Source organism: Myxine glutinosa, chromosome 12 (assembly GCF_964187855.1).
Source record: "Myxine glutinosa chromosome 12, kmMyxGlut1.1, whole genome shotgun sequence".
NCBI lineage: Eukaryota > Metazoa > Chordata > Myxini > Myxiniformes > Myxinidae > Myxine > Myxine glutinosa.
The window spans coordinates 9,953,479-9,968,096 of record NC_136272.1 but is presented as its reverse complement, the minus strand read 5'-3'; the positions used below and the strand labels follow the sequence as shown (position 1 = coordinate 9,968,096).

General features: G+C 46.0%; 1 protein-coding gene across 1 annotated transcript; it reads right to left on the bottom strand.

Moving 5' to 3' along the window:
- Window positions 1–3,184: 3,184 nt before the first annotated feature.
- On the bottom strand, window positions 3,185–13,412 carry LOC137417877 (nucleophosmin). Its single transcript, XM_068103813.2, has 9 exons — window positions 13,333–13,412; window positions 12,314–12,399; window positions 6,494–6,579; window positions 6,282–6,401; window positions 6,044–6,137; window positions 5,757–5,890; window positions 4,059–4,157; window positions 3,776–3,823; window positions 3,185–3,665 (listed from the first exon to the last, which is right to left on the bottom strand). Exons 2-8 carry the CDS (start codon window positions 12,378–12,380, stop codon window positions 3,800–3,802), a joined length of 624 nt encoding a protein of 207 aa, XP_067959914.1. The 5' UTR covers window positions 12,381–12,399; window positions 13,333–13,412; the 3' UTR covers window positions 3,185–3,665; window positions 3,776–3,799.
- Between the last annotated feature and the right edge of the window lie 1,206 nt (window positions 13,413–14,618).

Sequence of the window (14,618 nt, the reverse complement as noted above, 5' to 3'; positions counted from 1 at the left end):
GAACAGTTTGGTGCTGATTTCATGCAAATCGGATAAGAATTGACCGAGTTATGACAAAAAACGCACATTTTGCAAGGTCGTGACCCCCCTGACCTTTGACCCCCAACCGCTAACAAGGGTAATGTCTTCACTGGGTCATGTATATCACAAGATCGGGCATTGAATTCTGAACATTTTGGCATTAGTTGCATGCCAATTGGATAAAAATTGACTGCGCTATGGTAAAAATACGATTTTGACCTTTTCGTGACCTTGACCTTGACCTTTGACCCGATTGCTCCCAAAATCTAATCAAATGTGTCCCGTATAATCAATCATCCCACCAAATTTCATGCAATTCGGTTGAATACATTTTGAGTTATGCGAATAACATACACACACACACACACAGACATACAAATAAATACACAGCGATCAAAACATAACCTTCCGCTTTTGCGAAGGTAATAAATACACAGCGATCAAAACATAACCTTCCGCTTTTGCGAAGGTAATAAATACACAGCGATCAAAACATAACCTTCCGCTTTTGCGAAGGTAATAAATAAAAAAATTCATATCTGGATCTTTAGTCTAATCCTGGTGCAGAGTGTTGGCTTAGCGGTTAGGGTGCCGGCTTGGGATCCTAGGTTCGAATCCCGGTCGATCGCTGAATTAACATCAGGGGGGTCGACTCAGCCTGTCATCCTTCCGAGGTCGGCAAATTGAGTACCAGCTTGCTGGGATGAATGATCACGGTGTGTACCCCGGTTTAGAATAGGTACACCGTATCCATGCGCATCGTAAGAGGCGACCAAGGGTTGGCGTCAGGAAGGGCATCCGGCCATAAAAACATTGCCTCAAACAGGGAACCATGATTGTCATGGGGCTCACAAGGCTAACCCCCACTCTCGCGGGGAAAATGGCCTTAAAACGATCATTCATTCATTCATCTTCAGTCTAATCGATTCTTCGTCGCACCAAACCTGTCCACCACCTTTCACACAAATCCATCCACAACTGAGATATTGTGATGTATATCGTTTGTAGACCAATCAACGGTGAAGAAACACTGAAAACGAGAACAGCACTTGGAGTGCCTTGCACGTTCATTCTGAACAAAAATACGATCAATCGAACACGCTACGATTATGGCCGACGTACATAGTGCCAATAGAGTCTCCCCCTTTCAAAATGTTCACCTCTTGTTACCTTACAGCCTTGAATCAAATTGTATTTAATCAGACTTTTTCCACCTTTATTTACGCATCATAACCCACAACTTCCAAGTGCAAAAGAAAATTCTATAAATTTCAGAAAATTAATTTAAAATACCAAACTAGAATATCTTGGTTGGGTAAGTGTCCATCCCCGTGAGTTCATGGTACTTCCACCAAATATTCACTTGTTTGACCAGTTTGTGTTATTGTCCGTCTGCAGAGCAAAGAGGCTGCTGCCTGCCAATCTGAGGGTTCAGATATGGAGCACCAGGCATTAGAAAAGGGATGGAGGATTTTCCAGAGTCGGAGAGATCATTGATTAGAAAAAGCAAAAGTCATTTCCCCCCTCACCCCCCTCACCCCCCGCACCCCCCTCACAATTCATCGAGCATGGATCCTCGCTGTGCTGGCCTCACCTCACGTTGTTACTGGAGTGCAGGCTTGTTTTAACTTAATCAGACCGTACCTCACCATTTAATTCCCCACTGGAAAACATCTGAAAATGCAAAGGCCGTCCGCATCCATTTGTATTTGACTTCTTCCATATGCTCAAAATAGAGTTTAACAAGGAATACAAAATTGATGATTTTATGCAGCATCGATTGAAAACTAGAGGAATGCGACTTGCCAATATGCCTCCGCATAGTCCCACAAAGGGTAGATGCCTTCGTTCAATCCGAAGGGAAAACAAGATCGATTTAAATCCCTTCAGCTGATTCCAAGCATCACATACTCACCTGCCCCGACAGGTTTAACATTGATCGGTGAAGCGGTTTGGGAGAAGGAATTTTTTTAATTATCAGCTTTAAAGCTAATATGGCTGCCACACCATGTGACCAATGACGTTTTCGTGGTTATCTTTTAATCACCGTGCCGAGTCAAGGACACAATTGTCAATCAATTTGGTGGTTTAGGAGAAGATTTTTTAAGAGTTTTAGATTAAATCCAATATGGCTGCCAAACCATGACTTCAGTCATAAATTTAATATTTCAATTCAAATGTGTCACATGCATGCAATTTCAGATTTTTAAGATAAGGAATTCAATTAAAACATTTTTAGCTGGTATACCACTTCACCTATATCATGCTTTTGTTCCCCATTGGGAGTACTGTACTTGATAATGTGCCAAGTTTAAAATTTTCCCATTCAGCGGTTTCCAAGAAATAATTAACCATTCAGTGGTTTCCGAGATAGTTCAAGTACGTTTAATCCAAGATGGCTGCCATACCACGACCTGAAATTGCCAACATTTTTTCTGGCAACCATTGACCTCGAACGAATACTGGCATTTTCCATCTTCACGCTGAAAAGGACGGGGGATTGGTGAGAACATGCCGGCATTTTGTTGGCAACCGGTGTGACGTGAACAGGGGTCTAGTCCATCACAAGTTCTTCGATTCATAAATCGGCGATTATTCAAAATCCAACATCTAGCTCTCTTGCAAAAACAGAGGTAGTTTGTACTTCTGCAGCCAAGGCGACAAGCAGAATGTTTTTGGTAGTGGGCAATGGCTACTCAGGACGTTGTAGCACCATTAGTTTCATGTTTGCAAGACTTGGATTATGTTAGACACCAGCAGATTAACCACGATGGGCGATTTTGTCGCAGACATGCAACATGTTCTTCTGACACACGCCCCTTTAATTGGGCGGTGTATAGGCAACTGCACGATACACATTTACAGGGAGAATTTGCGTTCTCCCTCCTCCACCAGCAAATATAAAAACCCCTATCTGCTCTCATTGGGAGTTAGGCCGATTCTATGTAACAAGTCTGGATGGAATCAGACCGATTGGTTCAGCGCCAGCCATACGTGAGGGTACAACATAGCTTGGCCCTTTCTTTGGCTATTAATGCGTAATGGCGATGCACCATCCAAATGTAGTCTCGACACAATTACAATTCCTGCATAAAGTTCGTCTCCAATCGCTTGCAGTTCTGGGTGGGGGTAAATATACAAAATTTACAAGAGAAGTCACATGCCCATATATTTGGAGCCTTTAATGAAAACCCCATTTACAATGAATTTAACCTCAACGTAGATTGTTCACATGGTAAATTGAACAGGTTGGAAAAAAACATTTGGGGTGGGGTAGAGGGGGAATGGGGATAAATTCCATTTTGAACAACCTGGGTTTTTGTGCACACAAACATTAAAATTCAAAGCAAATGCAGAAAAACAAAAGCAGAACCCTTATGACAAATAAAGCTTCAAATCGGTCACATGACCAAACCCCAGCAAGCAAAGAGTTCGGGTGCCCCAAAAAATATAGTGAGGTTTAGCTAAAACAAAGTTTGTCTCCCTCAAAATAATAATAAATAAATAAAGGGATATAACTTTGTGCAAGGCGGAAACGCAGTCGTGCTTTAAAAACAGGCCCCAGGTTGTGGTCTGAAGTGGGAAGAAAAAAAAAAAAAAAAAAAACCTTTGAAATGCAATTCCAGCGAGATCTTCCATCAGAACTACAAAAACACAGAAAGCAGTCAAGTTAATAAAAAATAAACAATCAAGACCAAATAGAAAGAAAAATCAAACATTTACAGGAGAAACACCTGTGGTATTCACAACTCACCTGCAATGCCTCCAGTACAGACGGTCACTTTTTGCCTCTCCCAGCACCCTGAAAATGCAGTTTTATCAGCAATTGCTCCCAATTTCAATCACGTTCGGTCTATCAAGCGTTTAATCATCGGAGGTGCCCAAAGAAAAGTACCGCTCGGCAACTTTGTTCCGAAAGGTACGGAATGTTTGACAAGGTGGACGCGGCCGTCACAAGCTTGCGATCTTCCTTTCGCCATCTTAAATACGCACTCGTATATCACAACCATCATCGGCGTAATCATACAGGTACATACCTTAGGCTTGGCTTTCTGCTCTTGGGGCTGTGAAAGTTTTTGCCGTTTGGGAGTGTTCCCGGTTGGCTTCGACTCCACCTTGTGCTCCTTCTCTGCCTGCTGAAAGCAACAAAAGTCGAGTCGATACAAGACGTGCAATTGCTTTACTACAAATGGTTGGGCAAGGTGATAATTTTAGCACGAAACCGAACCACATTATTTTGCACAAATGTGGCTGCATCATTTTTGTGTAAGCAATGGGTGCCGGAATGGGTAAGCAATGGCCTTAGCGGTTAGGGTGCCGGCTTGGGATCCGAGGATCCTGGGTTCGAATCCCGGTCGATCGCTAAATTAACGCCAGGGGGGTTGACTCAGCCTGTCATCCTTCCGAGGTCGGCAAATCGAGTACCAGCTTGCTGGGATGAATGATCACGGTGAGTACCCCGATTTAGAATAGGTACACCGTATCCCTGCGCATCGTAAGAGCGTGACCAAGGGTTGGCGCCAGGAAGGGCATCCGACCATAAAAACATTGCCTCAAACAGGGAACCATGATCGTCATGGGGCCCGCAAGGCTAACCCCTAGCGGGGAAAATTGCCTTAAAAAAACGATCATTCATTCATTCATTCAATGGGTGCCGGAAAAAAAAAACTACAAAGTATCTGAAAATGTAAAGCCAGTGTACGTCCTCTTTGTATTGAGACTTCTTCCGTATGCCGAGCAGAGGTATGCCAAGCATGACAAAAACAGCTACAAAAATCCAAAAACGACAACTTTGGGTGACCATGACCTTTTGGGGTCCACCAATCGGCTTCAGGGACCCAATATGCAAACCCTGCGCAAATTTCAAGTCCATCAGACGGAAACTGACGATTTTATGCAACCTTGACTTTTTGATTCAAAAAAAAAAAAAAAACTAGAGCAATGTGCCTTCGTCACCAATATTCCTCCGCGTAGGCCCTGCCCGTTAGTGATAGACTGTCCGTTAGTTGACTGTCCTAAAAATAAACAAGTTTGATTTAAAACCCTTCAGCTGTTCTGAAGTACCACATTTTTGCCAGACATGACAGGTTTCACATCAGTGAGGCGGTTTCGGAGGGGGTTTTTTTTTTTGTTTTTTTTTTCTAATCGGCTTTCAAGCTAACATGGCTGCCAAACCACGTGACATATGACTAATAGTCTCACAATAAAGCCTGGTTGAAAATTTGATGCCAAATCTCAGATGGTAATAAGGTTAAGACAGACGAACGCACAGTCGTCTCACCACCATAATTATACAATTTTAGATTGCATGCTCACCGCAACAAGCCATGTTGCGGTGAGCAACCCCCAAATATTATACGATTTGTATACAATTTTACGTGTGTGGTTTCTACAATAAATGGAACCACTTTGAATGGCAAGACCATAATTTTCATGCGTTTGAAACTTTACCCCTATTTGAGTGCCACGCACGTATACTTGTGGCTGCACATCTGAAAATGATGGAAAAAAACAGGGAAACAGGGCAGGCCCCAATCTCCATCAAATTTTGCATATGGCTCGGCAGTACCCAGAGAAAAAACGAAAATCCAACCCTTCACCCCCTCTCCCCCATGACAGACAACGGGGCAATACCCCCTATGGGAGCGTGCGTTTCTACTGCATCGCTGTTCACCATAGCTAAGATTACCACCTTGTGGTTAAAAACACCACCACACCCTTCCCCGGTACATTACCTTGAGAGCAGCTCCCTTCTTCATCACCATAATTTCATCACTTGGTTCCATTTCTTCTTCTTCGTCGTCTTCTTCTTCATCAAATTCCTCATCCTCATCCTCTTCCTCTTCCTCTTCAAAGTCATCTTCATTTTCTGCAGCATGTGATAGTTAGCTTAGCCACCCAGCAACTACAACGTTGAATTGGAGACAAACTCGTGGTTAACCAAAGCAATTGGGTGATCACCGGTACAATCCATTATGTAATTATAATGCAAAACACTTCCTCGAGTTTGCTTTGCACCTACCCACAATGTGCTGCCCACACACGTGCAGGGGGCCTGCTCCAGTCAGCAGATTCAATTTGACGGGAGGATGCAGTTCCAAGCCATGGAGAGCAATCTGCACACGGAGATACGAGCAAGGTGAATGCAGGTGAATGCAGCAACCACCACCAAGCAAAGAAACCCTTAAATCCCCGAGCGTAAAAGCACAAAACGATACTCGTGGTTTGCAGTGGCCAAAGACGGGAACGCGACTGCATACCGAGGGTTGAACAGATTGCCGCAGCGTCGCTACTGGGACAGATATTTGCTTTTTCTCGAAGCCCGTGCCGGATATCTCGAGGACGTGCACCTCATCTGGTGCTGAACCACCAAGAGAAGCCTGGGGCCAGGAGAAGAGGATCAATAACAAGTACAGACGCCACGTTCATTACGTCCTTGACGTCATAATCGATGGATGGTGGCTGTACTTACAGTGTGCAACAACAGGAACTCGTGTTGATCATGCGACTTCTGAGAGAGAGTGAAGGACTGAGACTTGCCAGCAGCCAAACTGCAGCCTGCGCACACAATAACAAGCGATACAACAATAAGGAAGCCGTTTCTTCCCTCTGGGACTTCAAGCGGGCAGTGCGCCATCTCATGATCTTTATTTCCCCCATTAACCCTTTCCAACCCAACCTTTACTTGCCCATTTCAACATTTCATTATCTCTCCCTTTCCTGTTGAAAGATAGCTCGTGACACGGATACAAAATGGCGCTGAAGTTAAAGTCGCCAACTCCTAGTACATAGGGACTCGACCCCTCAATACCCCCTCCCTCCCTCCCACATGTTAGGATTTAGAGCACTTACACCATTCCAGGTGTATCGATGAAAATCGCAGATCGCACCCATCCCCTCAGATGGAAGGGAGGGGTGGGGCTTATTTTCATGCCCGCGACCTGACCCTGGACAGGCAGGTAACATAATTTGGTCGAGATCGGCTAAGCAGTGTTCGACTAAGGTTCCGACATATACAATTGGAAAATTGGCGAATTTTAGTACGACAAAGGATCCATGACGCAGGAGGATCGTCCTGAAGAGGGAAAAGGAGATTGTGAAATGAAATAAAGGAAGGTGCGGCACTTTACACGATCCTGGTACAGGAATCCCTTCCACTCAAAGCAGCATCATCATCCCAAAGGCCAAATCGGAGGATGCATCCATGATCCCATTTGTGATTCTTAAAAGTGCTGACGTCATTAAACTAAACACTCACATAGGAAATGTGCAGAAAATAAATGAAAAACAGACAAAGAAAAACAAACAAACACAAAAATAATTTAAAATAGAGATTGGACATGTGACCTGTGCCGTCCTCTATATCCTTTCGTCCTGACAAATTCACACAGGTTGGGGGGAGGGGGGATAAAGTTAGAGTGCGGGGTTGAGGAGTTAAAGAACAAGGAGAGGGGTGAGAGGGGTGAGAGGGGTGAGAGGGGTGAGAGGGGTGAGAGGGGTGAGAGGGGTGAGAGGGGTGAGAGGGGTGAGAGGGGTGAGAGGGTTTGGGGTCGAGGGTCAGGATAGCATTCTTGGGGTCAGGATAGAAATCTTGGAGTTGGGGTGGTTGGGGTAGGAGGGATATGTGGGGATAAGGGTGTGGGGTTGAGGAGTTGAAGAACAAACAGTGGAGGAGAGGAGGGGGAGGAAAGGAGAGGAGGGGAAGGAAAGGAGAGGAGGGGAAGGAAAGGAGAGGAGGGGAAGGAAAGGAGAGGAGGGTAAGGAAAGGAGAGGAGGGTAAGGAAAGGAGAGGAGGGTAAGGAAAGGAGAGGAGGGTAAGGAAAGGAGAGGAGGGTAAGGAAAGGAGAGGAGGGTAAGGAAAGGAGAGGAGGGTAAGGAAAGGAGAGGAGGGGAAGGAAAGGAGAGGAGGGGAAGGAAAGGAGAGGAGGGGAAGGAAAGGAGAGGAGGGGAAGGAAAGGAGAGGAGGGGAAGGAAAGGAGAGGAGGGGAAGGAAAGGAGAGGAGGGGAAGGAAAGGAGAGGAGGGGAAGGAAAGGAAAGGAGAGGAGGGGAAGGAAAGGAGAGGAGGGGAAGGAAAGGAGAGGAGGGGAAGGAAAGGAGAGGAGGGGAAGGAAAGGAGAGGAGGGGAAGGAAAGGAGAGGAGGGGAAGGAAAGGAGAGGAGGGAAGGAAAGGAGAGGAGGGGAAGGAAAGGAGAGGAGGGGAAGGAAAGGAGAGGAGGGTAAGGAAAGGAGAGGAGGGTAAGGAAAGGAGAGGAGGGTAAGGAAAGGAGAGGAGGGTAAGGAAAGGAGAGGAGGGGAAGGAAAGGAGAGGAGGGGAAGGAAAGGAGAGGAGGGGAAGGAAAGGAGAGGAGGGGAAGGAAAGGAGAGGAGGGGAAGGAAAGGAGAGGAGGGGAAGGAAAGGAGAGGAGGGGAAGGAAAGGAGAGGAGGGGAAGGAAAGGAGAGGAGGGGAAGGAAAGGAGAGGAGGGGAAGGAAAGGAGAGGAGGGAAGGAAAGGAGAGGAGGGGAAGGAAAGGAGAGGAGGGGAAGGAAAGGAGAGGAGGGGAAGGAAAGGAGAGGAGGGGAAGGAAAGGAGAGGAGGGGAAGGAAAGGAGAGGAGGGGAAGGAAAGGAGAGGAGGGGAAGGAAAGGAGAGGAGGGGAAGGAAAGGAGAGGAGGGGAAGGAAAGGAGAGGAGGGGAAGGAAAGGAGAGGAGGGGAAGGAAAGGAGAGGAGGGGAAGGAAAGGAGAGGAGGGGAAGGAAAGGAGAGGAGGGGAAGGAAAGGAGAGGAGGGGAAGGAAAGGAGAGGAGGGGAAGGAAAGGAGAGGAGGGGAAGGAAAGGAGAGGAGGGGAAGGAAAGGAGAGGAGGGGAAGGAAAGGAGAGGAGGGGAAGGAAAGGAGAGGAGGGGAGGAAAGGAGAGGAGGGAAGGAAAGGAGAGGAGGGGAAGGAAAGGAGAGGAGGGGAAGGAAAGGAGAGGAGGGGGAAGGAAGGAGAGGAGGGAGGAAGGAGAGGAGGGAGAAAGGAGAGGAGGGGAAGGAAAGGAGAGGAGGGGAAGGAAAGGAGAGGAGGGGAAGGAAAGGAGAGGAGGGGAAGGAAAGGAGAGGGGAAGAGGGAGAGGAAGGAGGAGGTTGTTGGAGGGTAGGAGGGAGGAAGGAGAGGAGGGGAATGAGAGGAGAGGAGGGGAAGGAGAGGAGAGGAGGGGAAGGAGAGGAGAGGAGGGGAAGGAGAGGAGAGGAGGGGAAGGAGAGGAGGAGGGGAAGGAGAGGAGGGGAGGGGAAGGAGAGGAGGGGAGGGAGGAGAGGAGCGGGAAGGAGGAGGGGAGGGGAAGGAGGGAGGAGGGCGAGATTGGAGGGCGGGGAGGGGGAAGGGGGGGCGTTCGTCGCTCTTCTGTGTCCTTCCGCTTCGTGCGTCGTCTGAGCGTGGCTGGCTGCTTCGTGTCGCGTCTTCTTTCCTTCTCTTCTTGTCTTTTTCCTTCTCTCTTTCTTTTCGTTCCTTCTCTTCTTTCTGTTCTTCTTCCGAGGCGATAGAAGTTCTTGGGGTCGAGGGTCAGTAAGCATTAATGGGGTCAGGATAGAAGTCTTGGAGTCCGGGCTCCTGGTAGAGTTGAGGGTAAGAGTCGGAGAAGAGGGAGAGAGGGGGGAAGCAAGGTTGTTCTTGTGTTCGAGGTGGGGGGGGGGGGGGGGGAAGAGGGAGGGGGAAGGAGGGGAGAGGTATGGGAAGAGTGTTCGGTGGGGTCAGGAAAGAAGTCTTGGTAGGATATGTTGGATAAGGGTATGGGGTTGAGGAGTTGAAGAACCAAACAAAGAGTGGAGGAGTGTGGAGGAGTGTGGAGGGGAGTGGAGGGGAGGGGGGGGGAGGTTGACCAAACCCCATGACCTATGAAACCACATTTCTACACTACTATATGCAACAATAGTGAGATATTTGTAAAATTTTGCATCAATGGGGCAAGTGGTTTTAGAGAAATAATCTGAATATTTTCCTTAAATCCAATATGGCTGCCAAACCATGTGATCGACTTCTTTTTTTTTTTTTGTCGTTGCCGTTTGCCTCCTCCCTTCTCTCCCCTCCCCAACCATCATCAATTATATCCGCATGGGGAGTCAAACGTATGGTTAAAATTTCACATCAATTCGTTCAGCGCTTTCAGAGAAAGGATTTTGGCATTTTTTGCTTAAAATCCAATATGGCTGCCAGACCATGTGACCTCTAACTTTCAGAGAAAGGATTTTGGCATTTTTTTTGCTTAAAATTCAATATGGTTGCCAGACCATGTGACCTCCGACTCAATTGTTCGCAAGCATATTCCCCAAGGCGAGTAGATAACTTGTGTGGATCTAGTGAGCATCAATCCAAGCCGTTCTGAAGATGATTTTTGAAGATTTGCATTCTCAATCCAATATGGCCGCCAAACCACGTGCCCCGATGACAAACGTATCCCACAATTTGCATGGACCACGCTTAAGAAATTTCAAACCGATCGGATTCAGTTATACTTGTTTTTTTGTCATCGACGTCATAATTCGACGATGACGTAATCTTACATTTTATTCCCCGACGGGATTTCTTTACAATGTGCCAACTTTCATTTTTTTTTCCCATGTGTAGGTTTTGGAGACAGGTGCAAAATTCTTCGGTTTTTTTTTTCCAAGATGGTGCTCATACCACGTGACCTGTGTCGATTACATTTTACAAGGTGCTTTTTGGTGAAACATTCGTGTCAATCGGACCAATGGTTGCAAAGACAAATAATTATATATATATATATATATATATAACTAAAAAAAAAAACTTTACAAAACACCTTTAGAGGCCATTTTTCCCCACAAAGCAGGGGTTGGCCTTTTTCGGAAACCATGGTTGTTGTTTTTTTGAAGCAACGTTTTATATATATATATATAACTAAAAGGTTAATTTTTTTTAATGGCGGTAAAATAAGAAATAATACGAATAAGAATAATCTTAAAAGTAATAGAGTTCCACAGTCTGCAAAGCACGTGGTACCTGCATGATAACGACACTCGGTAGAGAGCACATACCTCGGCCAGGTGAACAGTTTATGTTTGTATCCCACCAATAGGCCAGATCTCGATTCGGACCTCACCAAAATTGAATCGCTTTGTTCTCGTCACCTACACAACTCATCCACGTGGTTTTGGTATAATCCGACCACAACTTTGAGATTTCGTGCTATATATCGTTTTTGGACCCATCATCTAATGAAGACTCACTCAAATTCTCAGATTTGAATAGTCACCAAAATCCAACCAATTCGTCCTCGTCACACACCCAATCTGCCCACAAAGTTTCGTTTGAATCCGTCGAAAACTTTTTCAGATATCAAGGTATTTATCGTTTTTGGCCCCATCTCCCAATAGTGAAGAATCGCTTAAAAATTAAATTCTCATATCCGAATCCATATTCAGATCTTCACCAAAATCGAACAAGTTAATCCTTGTCACACACACAACCTGTCCACCAAATTTCATCGAAATCCATGAACAACGTTTTCAGATATCATGGTATTTATCGTTTTGGCCCCATCTCCCAATGGTGAAGAATCGCTTAAAAATTAAATAATTCTCATATCCGAATCCATATTCAGATCTTCACCAAAATCGAATAAGGTAATCCTCGTCACACACACAACCTGTCCACCAAATTTCATCCAAATCCATGAACAACTTTTTCAGATATCATGGTATTTATCGTTTTGGCCCCATCTCCCAATGGTGAAGAATCGCTTAAAAATTAAATAATTCTCATATCCGAATCCATATTCAGATCTTCACCAAAATCGAATAAGGTAATCCTTGTCACACACACAACCTGTCCACCAAATTTCATCCAAATCCATGAACAACTTTTTCAGATATCCTGTTCAAACAGACAAAGGTCTTCGCTCTTTCACGAGCCTCGATCTTGTATACAAAAAAAAAGAAAAAAAAAAAAAAAAAAAAAAAAAAGGTGGAAACAACCTCCATCCATGTTCGGGAGTGGAGGGAATAATTTGAAAACCTCGTGTTCCACGTATTGGAGAAATAAACGAAAAATGTTTCGTTAAAAAATATATATATATAAATATATGAAAGAGAAAATTAATTCTTGTGTATTATATCCGTGGTTACAGTTCATAGTAAAGCGATTGTTACAACCACGTGATCACTAATTCACCACAAATTCGTGCCAGGTGGTTTAAAACAACTTCACAAACGTTACATTCAACATAAAAATGTGATAAACTTACATTAAAGTTAAAAAGCAAAACTAAACATACATCGTACAATCCCTCAGGTTTGTTTTATTGTCTCACTTACCGAACAGGTAACTTTGTCCACGCTCTCGCCGGCTTGGACACGGTGCGTGCACTAACGAGGAGTCCATGTCGATGTCGATGTTGCTGCTGAAAGAAACACGTGTGGCCCGAGCACGTGATTTAAAACAAGCCGCCGACTCCCAGAAATCCCTGCGCCAGCATCGGATCTCGCCTACTGATTGGTCAGGATCGAGCAGTTAACTCCGCCTTCTCTCCGCCCTGCGCCAGCATCGGTTCTCGCCTACTGATTGGTCAGGATCGGGCAGTTAACCCCGCCTTCTCTCCGCCCTGTGCCGACATGGAATATCGCTTACGGATTGGCCCGGATTGAGAAGTTAACCCCGCCTTCTCTCCGCCCTGCGCCAGCATCGGTTCTCGCCTACTGATTGGTCAGGATCGAGAAGTTAACCCCGCCTTCTCCCCGCCCATCTCTACAACCATCGGCATTAAAACAGATGTGATTACCAATTTAATGGCTTATTTCTGTTTTCATGTTTGTTCAGCATTAAAACATTTCAGAGCTTGAACTACTCCATCAATTTCGGGTTAAAGTTTACTCGTGCAAGTCGTTTCTTGGAATAAGCCACAAAAAAAGATTGTAATTCCTGTAAAACTGCGCAGAAGTGAAACTGCATTCGCTGATCCAACGATAATTGTTGTAATAACGAAACTACATTCGCTGATCCAACGATAATTGTTGTCATAACGAAACTGCAGTCGCTGATCGGACCGAATAAAAATTTTAAAGTAGGTTTACTTCATTTGCTAACATAATGCTTTTGTCATTTTTATTACATGACAAAAGACAGAGGCGAGCACAAATTCAAATTGGGTAACAACATGGCGTCTCTTGTTTAGTTGGCCGTACTCTGTATCGAGGATACCGATTATAATCTGCTTGCGTCAGCCTCGACATAGATCTACACTTATAGTTATAGAGATGATTAATTCTCACATCTACTACAATCTACATACCCCTGCCACACTATGCAGTCAAAAGCTTTCTCGGTTTTAACTCACCTGGAACGAAGTTCAGGGGAGCTTATGCGATGGCGCGTCGTCCGTCCGTCCGTCCGTCTGTCTGTGTCCGTCAGTCCGTCCGTCCGTCTGTGTCCGTCAGTCCGTCCGTAAACACTTGAAACTTCTTCTCCGATACCGCTGATGGGATTGCGACCAAATTTGGCACAAATGATGTTTGTTGTGACAAGTTTGTTCACGCCATTAAAAAATTCTGAGTCTAAGGGGGTCTATAGGGTCTGAGGAGATACACGGGGTCTGAGGAGATACACGGGGTCTGAGGAGATACACGGGGTCTGAGGAGATACACGGGGTCTGAGGAGATACACGGGGTCTGAGGAGATACACGGGGTCTGAGGAGATACACGGGGTCTGAGGAGATACACGGGGTCTGAGGAGATACTCGTCTATCACTTCGCCATCGCAGAAAAGTCAGTGGTCTCTGTCTTTTACGCCTCCGTTCTGGTCTTCCAACCTCTATTCTTTCCATGCTTTGAACCTGCACCCACAGGTGTCTGCAGGACACACACAGTCCACCATCAACCTCCTCCTTGTAAAACTACCGCAATCCAGGATCACAGTTCAGCTCCATTCATTTGTTCCTCTTTTTTGCCCAACAGTGGAACCAACATGCACATTCTCTTCTCCCTTCCAGAACTTCAAGACAGCTGTTCACCATCATCTCAGATCATCCCCAATCCAAAACCATGACCTTTATTACCCTCGGTAACCCCCAAACCCCTAGCCCTCGTCCTTCCAAATTTCAAGTTTTTCCCTCCTTGGAGTTTCCTTCTGTGTCCATATTGTCCACCCTTTGCATCCTCTCCTCCCATATTGTCCACCCTTTGCATCCTCTCCTCCCCCACCCCCATGCCCATTCCTCCAAGCACCCGTTGTTTGTCCAAGTTTCGCTTTATATTTTTCTTTACCTCTGCTGCTGGTTCCCCTCCCCCTCCTCCTCCTCCGCTTCTGGTGCTCCTCCCCTTCCCCCACTTCTGGTGCCTCCTCCCTCGCTTCTGGTTCCCCTCCCCCTCCCCCGCTTCGGGTGCCCCTACCCCTCCCCCGCTTCTGGTGCCCCTCCCCCTCCCCCGATTCTTGTGCCCCTCCCCCTCCCCCGATTCTTGTGCCCCTCCCCCTCCCCCGATTCTTGTGCCCCTCCTCCTCCCCCACTTCTGGTGCCCCTCCCCTCCCCCGCTTCTACTGTTCCCTTTGTCCTGTTACATCTTGATCCATTCAGTGTACTAGCGAGACCCGAAAGTCTAACAGAGGCCTAACCAGGCTTGTTTGAT

Bases quoted from the DNA above. Each gene is read 5' to 3' on its own strand.
- LOC137417877 (XM_068103813.2), bottom strand. From the start codon at position 12,380: ATGGACTCCTCGTTAGTGCACGCACCGTGTCCAAGCCGGCGAGAGCGT. The intron at 6,580-12,313 runs GTAAGTGAGACA...TTGTGTGCGCAG, and splicing joins TGGACAAAGTTACCTGTTCG to GCTGCAGTTTGGCTGCTGGC. The intron at 6,402-6,493 runs GTAAGTACAGCC...TCCTGGCCCCAG, and splicing joins AGTTCCTGTTGTTGCACACT to GCTTCTCTTGGTGGTTCAGC.